The following is a 19,199-nucleotide window of genomic DNA, read 5'->3' on the forward strand; positions in this document are numbered from 1 at the left end:
TATTTTTGCATGTGTGAAATTTTTATGAATCTAACTTCACATCAGTCATCAGAAGCTGATACTTTACTTGTTCTGTTCATTTTTGCTTCCTGTGCTAGAACTTCTGGCTGTCTGGGGCTAATTTTTATTTGTCTTTCATGACAGCTCCTTTGGACAAGAAAATAACTCAATTCTATCCTATTTGTAGTTAGTTTAGAACTATTTTAATGCGAGTTATTTTCTTCCCTGGTTTTCACACATTTCTTTGAAAAATTTTTATTTATTTGACAGAGAGGTCACAAGTAGGCAGAGAGGCAGGCAGAGAGGCAGGAAGCGAAGCAGGCTCCCTGCTGAGCAGAGAGCCATCCCAGGACCCCTGGGATCATGACTTGATCCGAAGGCAGAGGCTTTATAACCCACTGAGCCACCCAGGTGCCCCCACACATTTTTTACTTTGTTCAGTTTTCCTCTTTATTAGATAAGTTAGGTATGCGTAATTATAGAACCTCTCAGTTCAAAGTAGGATCTCAGGAATGAGACCAGAGGAGTGAGATGTCCTTTGGTAACAGCATATCCCCCCTTTTTAAAAAATCAAATGTGCTTTTGTTTATGGGCATTAGAGACTGAAGGAAGCTTTAAAAGTCCATAACTTAGAGGCACTATTGGGAATATATATATATATTTTTTTTTTTAATTTTTTTTAAGATTTTTATTTATTTATCAGAGAGAGGGGGAGAGAGCGAGCACAGGCAGACAGAATGGCAGGCAGAGGCAGAGGGAGAAGCAGGCTCCCTGCTGAGCAAGGAGCCCGATGTGGGACTCGATCCCAGGACGCTGGGATCATGACCTGAGCCGAAGGCAGCTGCTCAACCAACTGAGCCACCCAGGCGTCCCGGGAATATATTTTTAACCTTTGTCAAACCTCATATGACTAACCTCCATAGAACCAGAACTATAAAAATATTTGCACCAGGGATGCCTGAGTGGCTTAGTTGGTTAAGTGTCTGCCTTCACCTTGGGTCATGATCCCAGGGTCTTGGGATCCAGTCCCAAATCGGGCTCCTTGCTCAGTGGGGAGCCTGCTTCTCCCTCTGCCTGCTGCTCCCCCTGCTTTTGCTCTGTCTTCTCTGGCAAATAAATAACGTCATTTTAAAAATAAATATTTGCTCCAATTTGTTTTTTCTTTTTTTTCGAATTTAGTTTTTAAATACTAGAAAAAAAGGACTTAATACCTTTGTTAGATTTTTTGAATCTATAATTTTTCAACTAATAAGAACTGTTTAACGGGGCGCCTGGGTGGCTCAGTGGATTAAGCCGCTGCCTTCGGCTCAGGTCATGATCTCAGTGTCCTGGGATCGAGCCCCGCATCGGGCTCTTTGCTCAGTGGGAGCCTGCTTCTCTCTCTCTCTCTCTGCCTGACTCTCCGCCGACTTGTGATCTCTCTCTCTCTGTCAAATAAATAAATAAAATCTTTAAAAAAAAAAAAAAAAAAAAAAAAAAAAAAAAATAAGAACTGTTTAAGTTAAATATCTTGTTATTAATTGCTAACTTGGTTGACTCACTCTTTTATAGCCTGTACTTAATTTAAGAGACCTGGGATTATCCGAATTAAAACTTGGACAGATTGATCAACTAGTAGACAGTCTACTTCCTGGATTTTGTAAAGGCAAGCGTGTTTCTTCCCATTGGCATACATCTCATGTCTCTGCACAGTCCTTCTTTGAAAATAAATATGGTAAGTTGGCTTATTTTTTGTTCCAATTTAAGTAAGCCGTTGTAGTTACTAAAAATTTAACAGATAGCATTTATTTATGCTTACTGTGTGTTAGCTTCTTTCCTGAGTTCCGTTCATTCCTTTCCTTTTTCCTTTTCTCTTTCTTTCCTTCTTTCCTTTCTTTTCCTTTTCTTAATTATCTTTCGTATTGGAGTAATTTTGGATTTACAGGAAAGTTGCAGAGATAGTACTGAGTTCCTGTATGCCCTTCACCTGGCTTCCTCTGATGTTAACTGCCTGCTTAAACATGGTGCATTTGTCAACACTGAGAAAATAATATTGGGACAGTACGTTTCACTGAACTATAGACTCTATTTAGACCAAATGAAATTTCATCTTCCTAAATTACTGGTTTTTCCACACGAGGCTTCTTTCTTTGTCCCAAGATCTACTATAGCACATTACATACATTGTGTAATAGTGGAGTATTGTTTTAATTTTAGGTGACAACTTTTATTGGATTCCAAGAATCATGCTAGTTTCTGAGAATACATTGAAGTAATAATCATAGTCCTTTTTTTATTTTTATTTTTTTTATTTTTATTTATTTATTTATTTATTTGACAGAGAGAGATCACAAGTAGGCAGAGAAGCAGGCAGAGAGAGAGAGAGGAGGAAGCCGGCTCCCCACTGAGCAGAGAGCCCGATGCGGGGCTCGATCCCAGGACCCTGAGATCATGACCTGAGCCGAAGGCAGAGGCTTTAACCCACTGAGCCACCCAGGTGCCCCAGTCCTTTTTTTAAAAAGAATGTATATTTTCTTATTTAAGTCTTGTAACAATCTGGTGTTAAAATAAGTTGGTAGTTTGTAGAAGGGGTTTCACTTCATGAGTTTCTTTTTGGATGATGCTTAAACAATAAATGTTAGAACTTATCAAAATACTTTTTTTTTTTTAAATGATGGAAGAGCAGATTTAAATAATCAGTATAAGCTATAATAATAGCCCAGGAACATGCAAGTTTAATTCATTTTGTGATAAAGTTTTGATTGAAGTCATACTTTGTATAAATTTAATTCATTTACTAATTATTCTATTGCTTTTTTTTCATATATGGATTGTAGTATAAGTAAAGAATTCAGGAATGAGAAAAATGAAGTTTTTGAGCTTGGGGGCTTGGACTGAAAATCTGCTTCTATTTTAATGTTATACTGCCTCCTTCCTGAGAAAAGTCCTCAGGCTGAGTGGTTAAGGGTGAGGAGTAGACTAGTATCAAACTCATTCCTGCCACTGAGTGGCTGTGCCATTTACTTTAGTCCCCAGACTGCTGTTTTCTCATGTAATGCATGAGGAAAAACTCCTTATCTTTTTTTGCAGGATCAAATGAAATAGTCTAGGGCGCCTGGGTGGCTCAGTGGTTAAGCCGCTGCCTTCGGCTAAGGTCATGATCTCAGGGTCCTGGGATCGAGTCCCGCATCAGGCTCTCTGCTCAGCAGGGAGCCTGCTTCCTCCTCTCTCTGCCTGCCTCTCTGCCTACTTGTGATTTCTCTCTGTCAAGTAAATAAATAAAATCTTAAAAAAAAATAATAAAATTAAATTAAATTAAAAAAAAAACCAACAACAAATGAAATAGTCTAAATAGTTTATTTAGCCCATACTGTGCTATTTGGCTCATAGTAAGTGTTCAGTAGAGTAAAATTTTTGTTACTCTCATAGCTGTGTAGTTCAGTAGTATTACTGTTGGTCTTCTGGTCGGCATATTTACATTTCCTTTTAAGTTTCCTTGCCAGCTGTTTTCTTGGCTTAGGCAGGCAGAGGTATTAGGATGGGCTGTGTTGATTCCTAGGAAAATCCCCGCATTCTGTCTGGGGTATTGGGATAGAGGAGAACCAGTTTCTGTTGGTCCTATTTACTTCCTCCCGAGGATCACGAATGTAAAGTAGGATGGGCCCCATTAGTCTACTTGGGGAATTCAAAGGACCACCAAAGATGATGGCTTCCAGCTATGGGAGGAACTGTCTTCGAACCCAGTGATCAGAAGCTTTGAGAGAGAAAGATGACTGCTTCTGGTTTACAGTGTTAAATCACATTATTTATTAGCATTTTTGTAATGGTCCCTAGGAAGTAGCAGTTTTTTATCTCTTTGTGCTCTCTACTAAAAGTAACTTTAGGTAAACATGTGTCTTTTACCTTGTCATTTGAATTTAATTTCTTTGGCAGCTGTGGTCATATATCAGATCAAAAAGATAATCTGTTGGACAACTGGTAGATCATAGTAATGCGATGAAGAACTGTAATTAGATTAGCAATATTTTTAAAAACTCCTAAAAGCAAAGCCATATGAACAAATAAAAGGCTAAGCTCATACTTTTGCTTTCTAATATTTGATATAATTATTATATTTTGTGACCTTTTTTTTTAGCTGGGTAAATGGAAAATTTACTTTTCTCAATTTTCTTCCAGGTTACTTAGATATGTTTGGTACTTTACGTTCCTCTTGCTTATACAGACAACATTCAAGAACTCTTAAAAGTATTTGTTCAGATCTTCAGTGCTGGCCAGGTATGAAACAACAACTGCATGTATTTGGGAAAAAAAAATAGATTTCTTTAACAGATTCTTATTTATCTTTCTTAATCATATTAATGTTTATAAACAGTCATTTATAGCTCATAGTTCACAGTAGAACTGATAGATTACTTGAAGTCAATTAGTTTGGGTATGTCCTATTTTTAGTTGGGAAAATACGTAGTAGCTGAATTTTGAATGTGAGTGATAAGTGCCACAGTAAATCAAACTTTAGGGAATTTATCTACACCTTCAACGTAATTAAGCATGTTTGTTTACTTCCCTGTATTCTTAAAATTTCATTTTTAAAATTGTTCCAATCAATTGCAATGACAGAAAAAAAATTTAAAGTGTAGGAAAAGTCAGGGCAACAGCAGAGGGGTTTCATCAGTGGACCAGAAATTTGAGGACTTTCTATTAGGTAAGAAATAGATGACATCACATTGATAGAAAAATCAAATATGCATGCATTTACATTTATTTAATACCAGACACTAGTGAAAGCTGTTAGGTAACAGTGATAATTGTAGATGAAAAAGACATATGTTACCTACCTTCATGGAACTTAGTAACACAAAAGAGGTGTGTGCTATTATTTCCAGTAGAAGTTAGGGAAAAAACCCATTTCCAAGTCAGTAATAGTGGATGATTTGTGAACAGTTGAACTGAAAGATTGCCAAAAGTGGGCCAGTCCCAGAAAAGATAGGGCTTGTAACTTTTATGCCACAATTGACAAAAGACTTGTTGTTAATAAAGGGGGTGTGTGTGTAGAGAAGTCTGTCTCTGAAGATTGTGTGTGAGCATTGAGGCCAAGGAGAGAAATAATGGATTTGAATTACGCACGAAATGTACCCTACTCACTCATTATAAGTCCATATTTTGTAGTATAAATGTATTGACCACCTAGCTAGTTTTGAGGAAACCTATCTACAGTCAGTATTGATTACTGTATTTTCTTTGCAATTATAACTGGAACAGCAAGATCTTCACATGTTCAAGAAAACTTGTAGCATGAAAGAGAGGTGACATGTAGGGCACAGAGACCAGTAATGCCCTAAAGAAATGGTCAATGCAGAAGACAGAAGAATTCTTAAAGAAGGATGATATATTTTTAAATATTCATGGAAGACTTAGAAAAACTGAGCATTCATTAGGGAATAAGGAGGCTCTTCATTTTTAGAAAGTTATAACCCAGGGTCAGCTTCTCTGATCATATAATATTGAAATCAAATAACAGAAAGGATAACTTAAAAAATTCCCAATTCTATGGACATTTAAAGATACTTTTGTAAGTGTCTTGTGGCTGAAGGAAAGAGAAACAAATTACAAACAATTAGTAATGAACCAGTGAAAATCAGCATCAAAGTCTTTGAGTTGAGGGCCAGCTGATGGCTGAGGGCATTGTGTAATTTATTAGGATGTAAGAAACAAAATAAATCGATTAAACATTCATTTTGAGAATACTCTAAATAAATTTAGAGAAATTAAGATGTATAAAACAAATGAATACAAGAGAGTTTTACTTAGTTAAATGAAGAACAGATTTAATTTAAGAAAACAAGAGAATGAACAGTCTAATTAAAAACACTGAGAAAATGTTAGAAGTGTTAGAAGTAAAAAAAAAAGTGATAACAGCCACATATTGGGAAGATTTAAAACTTTGAAGAGTGTGTATAAATAAAAATGTGTTGAAACAGCAATCCAAGTTATAAATGAACAACACTGACTCAGGAGATAAGACAGTAACTATGAAATTTGAAATATAATAGTGTCCCAGAGGCACTTCGGCTCAGATGGTTTTTATGGTTTATGTTCTGTTTTCCAGGACCAAAATCAAGAAAAAGGTAGAATAGGCTTTCCTGTTTATTCCACGAGATTAGTGATACCAAAATGTTATCGTAGAAAAGGATATAATAGATTGCAGTTTCACCTAATAATGTAAATACAGAAATTGTAAATAAAATCTGAAAAAGGAAGTATAGAAATGGGCTTGAAAATATGATAAGGAATATGAGTGATTTAATATTAGGAAGTATGTTAATTTATGTTAATAGATTAGAAAAGAATAATACTATTTCAATGTATGAAAAAGGCATGTGATAGATTTTAATGGTCACACCTCCTACAAAGTTGTCAAGAACTAGAATAGGAAGTTTTAAAATTTATTAAGGAACTCTATTAGGATCTTAGGAATATAGGAAATAAGATAGTAGTAGCCTGTTTTTGTTGAGGAATTTGGAAGTTTTAAACAATATAATTAAAAAGGAGTTTAGAAGTTTCGGGACAAAATTATGATTGTTCTTTGTTTACCAGGTAATATGTTTCCAGAAAACTTAAAAAAATCAACTGAAAGGCTACTCTAGTATCACATAAGATAAATGCATAAAAATCAATATCTTTCTTATATTCTAGCAATAGCTTTTATTTATAGTTTCTTCCAAACCCATTTAATCTTTGTCCTCACAAGAAATATTCAACATAATGTATATACATATATGCATGTGTATACACACATATATGTGTACATGCTTGTATATACATATATGTATACATATGTGTATACACATACATGTATATACATTGTGTTGAATATTTGTATTAATATTCGAGTATTATATTGAATGTAATATATATACATATGTTTGTGTGTGTGTATATATATATGCACACCTGTGAGACTTCACAGAACAAAATAAAAGAGCTGGGTAAACTAAAATGAGAGAATACCATAATCCTCTTTGAAAGGACTCAGTACTATGATAGTTTTAATTTATGCCCAGATTTATTAATTCACTGCAACCTTGTTCAAAACCCTAAACACTTGCTATGAAAACCAAGAAGTTGATTTTAAACTTGACAGTAAAATGGGGCACTTGGTTGGCTTAGTAAAACATCTGTCTCTTGATCTGGGGTTGTGAGTTCAAGCCCCAAGTTGGGTGCAGAGATTACTTAAAAAAATAAAATAAAAAAATAAACTTGGACATAAGAGAATCTTAATTAATTTAATTTAATCTTAGTTTAATCTTAAATAAGTCCCAAATAGGTAAAGGTCTGAACAAAGTTAAAAGTAAGTAGACTCCTTTTTTTTTTTTTTAAGATTTTATTTATTTTATTTGACAGATAGAGATCACAAGTAGGCAGAGAGGCAGACAGAGAGAGAGGGGAGGATGCAGGCTCCCCGCTGAGCAAAGAGCCCGATGCGGGGCTCGATCCCAGGAGCCTGGGATCATGACCCAAGCCGAAAGCAGAGGCTTTAACCCACTGAGCCACCCAGGCGCCCCCATTTTTTTTTTAATTGTTTTATTTGGAGAGGGAGAGAGAGAGAGAGAGGAGGGGCAGAGGGAAAGGGAGAGGTAGAATCTCAAGCAGACTCCAAGCTCAGTGTGGAGCCTGATACAGGGCTCGATCCCATAACCCCGAGACCAGGACCTGCGCCAAAACTAAGAATTGGACAACTTAACTGATTGAGCCACCCGGGAGGGCTTCTCTTAAAATCACAGTTTGGGGGTGAGGCGCTCTAATCAATACAGTGCAGAAAACACTAAAGATTAAAAGATAGGAATATTTTAACCTTTAAGTTGCTGTATCAAAAGACAAAGACATTAAATATTTCAAATATATGTGACTTAAAGTTAGTTTATATAACATGCATCCTTTTTATACATGAAAATGGGAAAGGTTATGAGTGTTGAATTAACTAAAGAAAATACTGAATAAAAGTGGAAGTTTTTCAGAAATTACCCCCATTTCTAATCTGAAATGCAAATTAAAACAAGACAGTGCTTTTTGTCTATCAGATTTGTACAAATTAAAAAATTTATAGGGATGCCTGGGTGGCTCAGTTGGTTAAGCTCAGGTTGTGAACCCAAGGTCCTGGGATCGAGCTCCACATTGCACTCCTTTGCTCAGTGGGGAGCCAGCTTCCCCTTCTGCCTGTCACTCCCCCTGCTTGTGCTCTTTGACAAATAAAATCTTAAAAAAATTTTTTTTAATTAAAAATTTGTATTAATCTGATTGGAAAGGAGGTGGAGAAAAGGATACTCCTTTTCATTGGTGGTGTATAAATCAGTAACAGCCTTTTAGAGGGCAGTTTCTTAGTGTTAAATAATTCAGACCTCACATTTCACTTTTAAGAATTCAGTCTATATGTGCTGAAAGGTGATATGTATAAGAATTTTAACTGAAGCATTCTTAGCAATAAGAAAACAGGAAACAACTAATGTCCATGGTAGGAAAGTGGTTGAATATTCAAATCTGATAAATTGGGAAAATATTAACAGCCATTAAGTTGAATGTAGTCTGATCTGTTCTAAAAAATGTCCATGATATATTGATTGTTCAGTGCAAGAAGATAACTGCAAAAAATTATGTATTATTTTTGTAGAAAGAGTATGTATTTAAATACATAGAAGTTTAGTCATGAAGTTATTTTCCAAAGCTTTCATTCTTTTATTTTTCATTTTTTTGAATTAGGCTCTATGCCCAGTGTGGAGCCCAATGCAAGCTTGAACTCAAAACCTTGAGATCAAGACTTGAGCTGAAATCAAGAGTCGGATGCTTAACCGACTGAGCCACCCAGGCGCCCCAGTCATGAAATTAACAGTGGACACTTCTGGGAAGTGGGATTGGGGTTTGAGGAATTAGACACTGACTTTTATTTGATATTCATCAGTGGGTGTTTTTTTCTTTTCACATTTTAAAATTACCAAGAGACTATAAATTATTTTGTAGATTCAATCCATTTTAATGACTTTAGTGAAGTGTCAGACGAAGAACTATGTTAAAAAGTGAGATAATAAACTTAGGATGATGGGCTTGGTGTCAGTTTTGAATCCAAGGTATTTTTCTTATAAGCATTTGCAACGGGGAGTAAATCTGATACTGTTCCATTCAGTTTTCATACAGTCTCGGGGTTTTAAAACTTTGAAATCAAGAACTCGACGTTTACAGTCCACCTCTGAGCGATTGGCAGAGACACAGCATATAGCACCATCATTTGTGAAGGTAATTAGACATTTTGTTGTTTGAAAAAGCAGTCTTTTAAAAATTATTAAAATGAGAACATTCAATATCTGATTTCTTTTACTGGTCAGTTGATTTTCTGAAGGATTAATAACCTATGTAATCATTACACCTCCAACTCTCGTGAGTGTCCTAGTCATGTCTCTCCTTTGGCCTGTTAGACATCTCCTTTTGTTTTTTGTCCCTACACATGTACCTGTGTGTTCTCTGTGTTAATGAGTAGCGTCTGCCCAAGCTAGGAACCTGGTAATCAACTTGGATTTGTTCATCTTTTCTCTCCTGTCACATCCATTAATCACTAAGGTCCTATCCATCTAGCCTCTTAAATATTTCTTAGATCTGTCTCTTTTCATTCCCAGTTCTACTGCAGAGATAGACTGTAACAGTTTCTTGCCTTGAAGGACTCTAATAATCGTTCATTTAGCCTCTTGCCTTTATTTTTTTTGAAGAATTTATTTGAGAGAGTGTGCATGGGAACGCATGCTGGTGGGAGGGGTAGGGAGAGGAAGAGAGAGAATCTCAGGCAGACTCTGCTGAGTGTGGAGCCTGACTGAGCATGGAGCACAGCGGTGAGGCTTGATCTCATGACCTTGCTGTCATGACCTGAGTGGAGGTCAAGTTGGCTGGTTAACTGACTAAGCCTCCTTAGCCTCCTGGTTACCTTTAGTCCAGCCTCCAGATTGCCACCAACCCATCATCTGTCTAAAATGTTTTTATTAATAATTGTTTTGTCAGTTTCCTGCTGGAGTATCCATTTGGCCTCTGCCAACCATTTTTCTGTTCTCATCTTTAAATATGGCACCCCCTCTGAACCTCTACTCCGCTTGTTTCTTGGCATGTAAAGTCCTGTCATACAAGATCGCTTGCCATTCCCGACTTCTAAGGCCTGTTATTTCATGGCTCTGTCAGATTGTTTACGCTTTGTGTTCTCTTCTCTGTGGTTTAGAAATCCTATTCTCTAGGATGCCTCTCTTGACTTCTGAGGTAGTATTTATTTTACCACCAGACCTAGAACCTCTTTTTTTTTTTTAAGATCTTCTTTCTTTGAGAGAGGGAATGCATGCGCCAGAGGAGGAGCGAGGTGGGGGAGGGAAAAAGAGGGGAAAGAATCTTCAGCAGACTCCTTGCTGAGCTCAGAGCCTGATGTTGGGCTTGATCCCATGACTCTGAGATGATGACCTGACCTAAAAGCAAAAGTCGAATGCTTAACCGACTGCGCCACCCAGGTGCTTCCAGACCTAGAACTTCTAACACAATATCAAAATGATTTCAAAAAATTAATTACTTGTTTATCTCTCCCAAGTAGACTGAGGACATTCTTTCTGATCATTGGTTATTTATCTTTACATTTTTACAACTTACACAAGTCCAAGTTTGTAAAAGGTACTCAGTAAACATTTAATAAATTAATGAGGTTTTTCCTCTAGTAGAGATAAAGGAGTGTGAACATGAAACCATTGGAACCCTGAGTCCACAGGCAACCTACTGTTTTCAGTATAGTGTTCTTACAGAGAGTTTCTTTCTTAATCGACTGATGGAAGTGTGAATTCCAGGGTTAGTTTCCTTGCCGTTGATTAAGTAATTTATTTTTGAGTCTTAGTGTAATTCTTCTGATAGTCAACAAAAACTAGAAATTCTAGAATTTTTGAAAGGATTTTTTTGTAAGTGATCATTATATTATTGGGCAGTGTTATCTATATAGTAAGTCAGTACTGATGCCTTGTTTGTGGATTTAGGGGTTCCTGTTGCGGGACAGGGGATCAGATGTTGAGAGTTTGGACAAACTCATGAAAACCAAAAATATACCTGAAGCTCACCAAGATGCATTTAAAACTGGTTTTGCAGAGGGTTTTCTGAAAGCTCAAGCCCTAACGCAAAAAACCAATGGTAAGTTGATTGGACACCATCCATATTTGGGAATAATACCTAAAAGGAAGTCATAGTCCTACCTTTAAGTGGTTACACATACTCTTTCTAACACATATGTACCTTTTCATTGGTTATATTCCATTATATTTGTAACTTAAGCTGTGTCAAAATGGAAATACCTGTTGATACTCTCCCTTTTCTCAAATGAGAACCAGAGTTAGGGACAGAAGCAAGAGTGCCTTCATGAGGTTTTTGATAATAGGGTGCTGAAAGGAAATCATGGCAACTATACAAAAGAGTCAGGTTCCAAAATTGCATTTGATGGAATATGATTACCGTCAATAACCCAATTTTTGCTTTTCATCAAGGTGTCATTTGTCATTGTTGTTATTTGATTTAAGTTTTTTTTTTTTCTTTTCCTCCTCCAGATTCTCTGAGACGAACTCGTCTGATTCTCTTCGTTCTGCTGCTGTTTGGCATTTATGGACTCTTAAAAAATCCATTTTTATCTGGTAAAAGCTCTTTTTATTTATCTGACTTTTATTTTTAATCTTTTAAATATGCAACTTTTTTTTTTCATAGTCCGCCTTAGGCAGGAGAGAAGAAGCATTTTCTGTTTTTGTTTTTGTTTTTGTTTTGTTTTGTTTTTTTAAGATTTTGTTTATTTATTTGTCAGAGAGAGAGCGAGCGAGAGTGAGCACAGGCAGACAGAGTGGAAGGCAGAGTCAGAGGGTGAAGCAGGCTCCCTGCGGAGCAAGGATCCCGATGTGGGACTCGATCCCAGGACGCCGGGACCATGACCTGAGCCGAAGGCAGCTGCCCAACCAACTGAGCCACCCAGGCGTCCCTTCTGTTTTGTTTTTGTGCTTTAAAGATTTTATTTATTTATTTGAAAGAGAGAGAGAGAAATCACAAGTAGGCAGAGAGGCAGGCAGAGAGAGGGGGGAAAGCAGGCTCCCTGCTGAGGCAGAGAGCCTGATGTGGGGCTCCATCCCAGGACCCTGAGACCATGACTTGAGCTGAAGGCAAAGGCTTACTCCACTGAGCCACCCAGGCACCCCAGCATTTATTGTTCTGGTGTCTAGGCCTTTCTTTCCTAAGTCAGCACTTCACAGATTGGGTCAATTTGAGGTGGTTTTTTGCATTGAAGTAGAAAAGTTTTAATCTGTTAGGGTTACATGCCAACTGCATTATCAGGGCTCATTATATTTACATTGCTTTGTGGGTTACAAGAAAAGTTCCTTCAGACACTGTACGAATTTCAAGTTTTATTTTGAGAAAATAATATTTTGTTAATGTTCTAAGGATTATGTTAGAGCAAAAATGTTAGCTTAGCTTCTGTTAATGGTTGGTTTTCCAGACTCCTAGAAAATTACACCTGTCCAATTATAAAATTTAAAAAACATGTGGAATAATTTTATAATAGCAATACAAAGTGAATTAGTCCCGTTTTATTTTATTTTATTTTTTTTTAATTTTTTTTTTTTTTAACGATTTTATTTATTTATTTGTCAGAGAGAGAGTGAGAGCGAGCACAGGCAGACAGAGTGGAAGGCAGAGTCAGAGGGAGAAGCAGGCTCCCTGCAGAGCAAGGAGCCCGATGCGGGACTCGATCCCAGGATGCTGGGATCATGACCTGAGCCGAAGGCAGCTGCTTAACCAACTGAGCCACCCAGGCGTCCCTAGTCCCCTGTTTTAAAGACACACTAGTAAATTTATGAAAAATTTATATATAATACATAAATATATAAAAATTTGGGGTTCCCGGGTGGCTCAGTTGGTTAAGCATCTGCCTTCAATTCAGGTCATGATCTCAGGGTCCTGTGATTGAAGCATCTGCACCGTCCCCCACTTGTGTGCTTTCTCTCTCCCCCTCTCAAATAAATAAAATCTTAAAAAAAAAAATACATACACACACACACACACACACACACACACACACACACACACACATAAATTTAGTATACAATTAAGAATTGCTTCAAGCAATTCTCATAGTTCTCAGTTTACCAGTCTAAAATGAAGTAGTAATGCCCATCCTAAGTAGTTCCTGTTGCTTTCTCAGCTATTCAGTTTTTACCTCATGTTTTCTATCTTCTTTATGATTGGTTACCTTGAGAGAAAAAACTGATAACAATTAAAGAATAACAGTTTGTCTGAATTAGGACTTCATCTCAGAACTTGCGTGTTACCCCAGATATTTTAAGTTTTTTGTGGCATCAAACCTTAGATGAGATTTTTAAATCCAGGAATAATCTTTTTTTTTTTTTTCTTAAGATTTTATTTATTTGACAGAGAGTGAGTGCAATCATGGGGAGCAGCAGACACAGGGAGAAGCACGCTCCCCGTTGAGCAGGGAGCTGGATGTGGGGCTTAGTTTCAGGACCCTGAGGTCATGACCTGAGCCAAAGGCAGATGCTTAACCGACTGAGCCATCCAGGCACTCCCATAATACTCTTTTTATAGCTAGAGTCACCTTCTTTTGTGTCCTTATTTTCAAAACACAACCAGTGTAGGGATACCATATGATTGATATTGGAGGGGTGGGGTTAGCTCTGGCTATTATTTTATGTTTCTTTTTTTTTTTTTTTTTAAAGATTTATTTATTTATTTGACAGAGATCACAAGTAGGCAGAGAGGCAGACACAGAGAGAGGAGGAAGCAGGCTCCCTGCTGAGCAGAGAGCCCGATGTGGGGCTCCATCCCAGGACCCTGGGATCATGACCTGAGCCGAAAGCAGAGGCTTTAACCCACTGAGCCACCCAGGCACCCCTATTTTATGTTTCTTAATTTCTTATATTAAACAAAAATATATATCAAAATGTGAAGTGCCTTGCAATTTTTATAAGGTTCAGGTGGTTTGTCTATAAATTTAATTTGCATAATTTATAAAGTCCCTCTATGTAGATCCTTAAATAAACAATGTAGTGGGCTAAAACTTAGTGTCCAGTGTAGAGTTACTATATTACATTTGCACTGCCAACTTTTGTATTCTTGGTATGTTAAGTGTTTTCAACAAAACTCTAGTTTTGCTTACTGATCTTTTTTTTTTTTTTTTGCATCTAAATTTCTGTCTTAAAGATAATATTTTTGTCTTTTTCTGAGGAAATTAGAAATTGCTCTGTTTACTCACTTACATCTGTTCAGTAGGGAAGTTTAACCAAAGGGGAGAGGTTTTAAGAAAGTTTTGTAATAGTTCCCTGTAGTTGATCTGAAGAATTTTACTGTCTTTGCAAGCTTTCGCTGTCATTCTTAATGATGTCATTACTGATATATATCATCTGAGGGCAAGTAATAACAGTTGCTAGAGGAGGAGGCCGCATGAAAAGTGAAATAATCTCTTTTTTAAGGTTTACCCTTTTTAAAAAAAAATGCTAGTGCCAGTTTTTATGCTAGATTTAAGGCAGTATATCTCATGGTGTGTATCCTTGACCAGTTGTATCAGGATAATGTAGGGTGATTGATATAAATATTAACTGTCCTGGGCCTTTTTCTAAATCTACAAACCAGAAGTTCTGGGCCATGGCCTGGGAGCTTGCATTAATACATTTCTGAAGTGATTTTTATGCAGAGTTGAGTTTGAGAATGATTGGTTTAAATTTCTCTTATTAGGGGCGCCTGGGTGGCTCAGTGGGTTAAAGTCTCTGCCTTCAGCTCAGGTCATGATCCCAGGGTCCTGGGATGGAGTCCCACATCAGGCTCTCTGCTCAGCAGGGAACCTGCTTCCTCCTCTCTCTCTGCCTGCCTCTCTGCCTTACTTGTGATCTCTCTCTCTGTGTCAGATAAATAAGTAAATAAATAAATTTCTCTTGGTAGATATTATAGAAAAGGGAAATAATTTTTTATTTTAACCAACTGAGCCACCCAGGTGCCCCTATAATTTTTCATATTAATTGGAAGGTGTAAAGATGTCATTTTAGGGCCGTCTGGGTGGCTCAGTCGCCAAGCGTCTGCCTTTGGCTTTGGTCATGATCCCAGAGTCCTGGGATCGAGCCAGTATCAGGTGCCGTGCTCGGTGGGAAGCCTGTTTCTCTTCTTCCATTCCCCCTACTTGTGTTCTTTCTTTCGCTGTGTCTCTCTCTGTCAAATAAATAAATCTTAAAAAAAAAAAAAAGTGTCATTTTAATGTGAGTCATTTATTCCTTGAACATGATCTAGAAATCTGGAAGATGTAGTTTTTTACTTCATTATGAATTAACGTATGTAAACTTAGATATAATTTTCTGTACTTTCCTACGTCTGAATAATATGGTGGTTGAAATTTTATGAAACCATCAAATATATAAACAATTATTTTTTTCTCCTTAGTCCGCTTCCGGACAACAACGGGGCTTGACTCTGCAGTAGATCCCGTCCAGATGAAAAATGTCACCTTTGAACATGTTAAAGGAGTAAGTTAAAAAGTTTACCCTGCAGTCTTCAAGTATTATCTAATTATATAAGGCCAATATTTGATTTTAAAGGTATAAAATAGAAAATATATATATTGATCTCTACCTCCAGTACTAGACACTAAAACTCTTGTAATTCCCTAAATGACAAGAGTACTAAGTGCATCTTTGCTTCTGCACTTTGGTCTTTGATGCTGATGTCTGACACAGGGCTTCTAAATCCCCAGGAATTTCCTGGGCGATGGCACTGTCATTTGTATGAGGCCACTCTGGTGGGCTCCTGGGTGGGGCTGGACCCTAGAAAAAAATGAAGCCGTGATTAGAACCTTGGAAGATTTAGCTTCACTGCATATTCTCCAGCCCACTTTTAGGTATTGGGACAGAAGAAATAAATCTCTGCTGTCATTTCTAACAGAAACTAAACCATGATATTTCATATAAGGAAATAATATGTATGTTCAAATGTGATGAAGTCTTATGGGAAAAATATGGAGCGGCGTGAAGAAGATTGGGAGTTTTGAGGGAAAGATCACAGTTTTAAATGGGGATATTCAGTGTCTCATTGACTGAGAAGGTGACATTTGAGTGAAGATTTGAAGGTGATGGAGTAAACCATGCATGTAATTATTTTTTTTAAAAGATTTTATTTATTTATTTGACAGAGAAAGATCACAAGCAGACAGAGAGGCAGCCAGAGACAGAGGGGGATGCAGACTCCCCGCTGAGCAGAGAGCCCGACATAGGGCTCGATCCCAGGACCCTGAGATCATGACCTGAGCCGAAGGCAGTGGCTTAACACACTGAGCCACCCAGGCGCCTCCATGCATGTAATTTTTTTTAAGATTTTATTTTTAAGTAATCTTTACACCCAACATGGGGCTCAGACTAAACCCTGAGATCAGGAATCACATGCTCTACTGAATGAGCCAGCCAGCTGTGCCTAAACCATGTATGAATTTGAGCAAAGGACACTTCTAGCCAGAGGAAGAGAGAGCGCACAAAGATCCTGAGAATTAATGTGCCTGACTTGTTTGACCAGTCAAAAGTCCACTTTAATATGGAGCAGAATGAGAGCACCTACTCTTTCCACACACTGTTCCCTATCTATGCATAAATATTTTCCACAACCTCAACTATTAGGGAATAAAGTATCAGGAGTCACTATGATAATTTTATACCAAGTAGTCCTTCCCTTCCATTGGCAATTTAAAAAGCTGTGAACCATGTTGGAATTGCGAAAAGAGAATAATTGAGGAAGAGGTTTGTGCGGTGAGTATTTGAAAACTGATGAGTGCAGAGGGCCCTCCCCATTTTAAGATGCGCAGTCAGCCTGCTCTCCATTGAACCTGTGCTGAGATTATGGTCAGCGAGGTGTTCTTCCTTTCTCCCTGCAGTGTATATACTTCAGTACTCAATAAACTACACTTCTTTTGGAATGAGTCCATTTCTGATTGTGAAGCTAAAGAAGATGTATTGATAATACTAGAAAGGGCTCATCACAAAGTTTATAGATTATCACAGTTTTCTGTGCTAATCTAAACAAATATTATAATTAGTTTAAATTTTATATTGCTATCATCGCTATAGAATCTAAATTTATATAGAACAATGTAATTTATAACATTTACCAAAATAGGTCAGTAGGTGGTACCTGTGATCAGTTTTATAGACTCTTAAAGAGCTAGTATAGGAATTTCATTTCCTTACCTAGAATTTCTGGTTATAGAGGAGTAATTTTATATATAGTTGCCATAAAAATACTAATAAGGGCATTTATACCTTCATTTATTGCCTTGATCCCTAAACTATATTCTTCTGTATAGATTTTATATACCTCAGTTGGGAATTTTCTTGACACAAAGTTTGGGCAGAGGAAGTATAAGTTTAGTTTTTACCTTGACCAGAGGTCTTTGGCCTTCTGTTAGTATATGGATATCTTTGAATATTTAAAAAATGTATTTTAATAGATAAAGGGCCAGATATCTTTTTATATATGTATTTTTTTTTTCTATATTTTGGAGAGGACGTTACCTTTTTTTAAGATTTTATTTATTTATTTGACAGAGATCACAGGTAAGCAGAGGCAAGCAGAGAGAGAGGAGGAAGCAGGCTCCCTGCTGAGCAGAGAGCCCGATGCAGGGCTCGATCCCAGGACCCCGGGATCATGACCCGAGCTGAAGGCAGAGGTTTTAACCCACTGAGCCACCTAGGCGCCCCAAGATTTTATTTATTTATTTATTTGAGAGAGAGTGTGCGAGAGAGTACAAGCAGAGGGAGAGGGAGCAGCAGGCTCCCCGCTGAGCAGAGAGCCTGATGTAGGGCTTGATCCCAGGATCCTGAGTTCATGACCTGAGCCGAAGGTAGCCGCTTTACTGACTGAGCCACCCTGACGCCCCCCAGATCTCTTTATAAACATAAATTTTGAAGCTTAGCATTCACACAGAACTGTACAAATCACAAATCTGTACCTTAGTAAGTTTTCACACAGTGAAGTCAGTATATTATTGGCACCCAGCTCAAGAAATAAAATATTACCAGAAACTTCCTAGTGTTCCTTTCTTCCTACTGCAAGAATATCATTGTTCTGTCTCATAACACACATTAATTGGCCTGTGTTTGAACTTTACATAAACATAAAGTAGTGTATATGGCTTCTTTCATTCAACATCATGTTTATGAGATCCATCCATGTTTTAACATGAAGCTTTACTTCATTCATCTCCATTGCATAGTATTCTGTGAATCACAGTAGTGTGTATTCTCCATTAGGTAGACATTGGGTTGTTTCTAGTTTTGGCCTAAAGGGTGGTCTTGTGAATATTTTTTATGTTTCTTGGTGAACATATGTATGTATTTCTCCTTAGGGGTGGACAGAGCTTTACTTAGAAATGTTAACTTTACATTTTATTAAGTTTTAATAATTTAATCGGTGTCTTTCGAAGACCATTCTAAGCTTAATTAAAAAACTCATTTACTCTTTGATTGTATACTTCCTAGAGAAAGTCCTAGAAAATGATCTAGGAATCTAAGAGAGTCATGAATTTAATTCTGAATTTTCATAATGCCCTTCAGCCCAGAGATGTTTCATGTTTTAGTACACTTCTTGTCAGGTAGTTTCTTTTTAACCATGACCGATGTACTTGAGTTCTTTTTTCCCCCATTGAGAACTATGTAAAGTTGTCTAATATAGTGTTGCAAATTGGCTGCAAACCTATTATTACACCAGTGTAATTTAAAATAAATACATGAAAGTACACACATAAATGTGCTTTTAATTTAAATTGATAGCTAACATTTTTAATGATGTCTGGTTTTGTTTTGTTTTGTTTTCCTTGAAAAATTTAAGTTTGGAACACAAGGTCTATATTCTGTGGTAGAGCCAGTCAAGGTGGGTTCTCCTCTCTTAAGGGTCTTTGCTTTCCAGTTCAGCATACTGCCACCACTATTATTTAATATCTGGTCTTCTGCACTCATCTTTGGTACCATTCGGCTCTAGATATTTGTATTTGTTACTACTTATTGTATGCTAACTAATTTCTGATAGGCAGCTTTTTTTTTCCTTTTAAGATTTTATTTATTTGAGAGAAAGTGAGCAAAAGACAACTAAGCTGGAGAGGAGCAGACCTCCCCACCGAGCAGGAGCCGGATGTGGGAGTC

At 37.1% G+C, this 19,199-nt stretch overlaps 1 protein-coding gene across 2 annotated transcripts in view; it reads left to right on the forward strand.

The window, feature by feature from the left end:
- YME1L1 (YME1 like 1 ATPase) overlaps window positions 1-19,199 on the forward strand; it is a 48,768-nt gene that overhangs the window by 14,245 nt on the left and 15,324 nt on the right. For both annotated transcript variants that reach the window (XM_082740877.1, XM_082740878.1), the window contains 6 exons: window positions 1,552-1,714; window positions 4,156-4,254; window positions 9,155-9,264; window positions 11,019-11,169; window positions 11,580-11,663; window positions 15,460-15,542. In XM_082740877.1, the coding sequence (XP_082597003.1) occupies window positions 1,552-1,714; window positions 4,156-4,254; window positions 9,155-9,264; window positions 11,019-11,169; window positions 11,580-11,663; window positions 15,460-15,542 (690 nt within the window). The remainder of the gene's footprint in view (window positions 1-1,551; window positions 1,715-4,155; window positions 4,255-9,154; window positions 9,265-11,018; window positions 11,170-11,579; window positions 11,664-15,459; window positions 15,543-19,199) is intronic.

Source organism: Mustela nivalis (assembly GCF_964662115.1).
Source record: "Mustela nivalis genome assembly, chromosome: 7".
NCBI classification, from domain to species: domain Eukaryota; kingdom Metazoa; phylum Chordata; class Mammalia; order Carnivora; family Mustelidae; genus Mustela; species Mustela nivalis.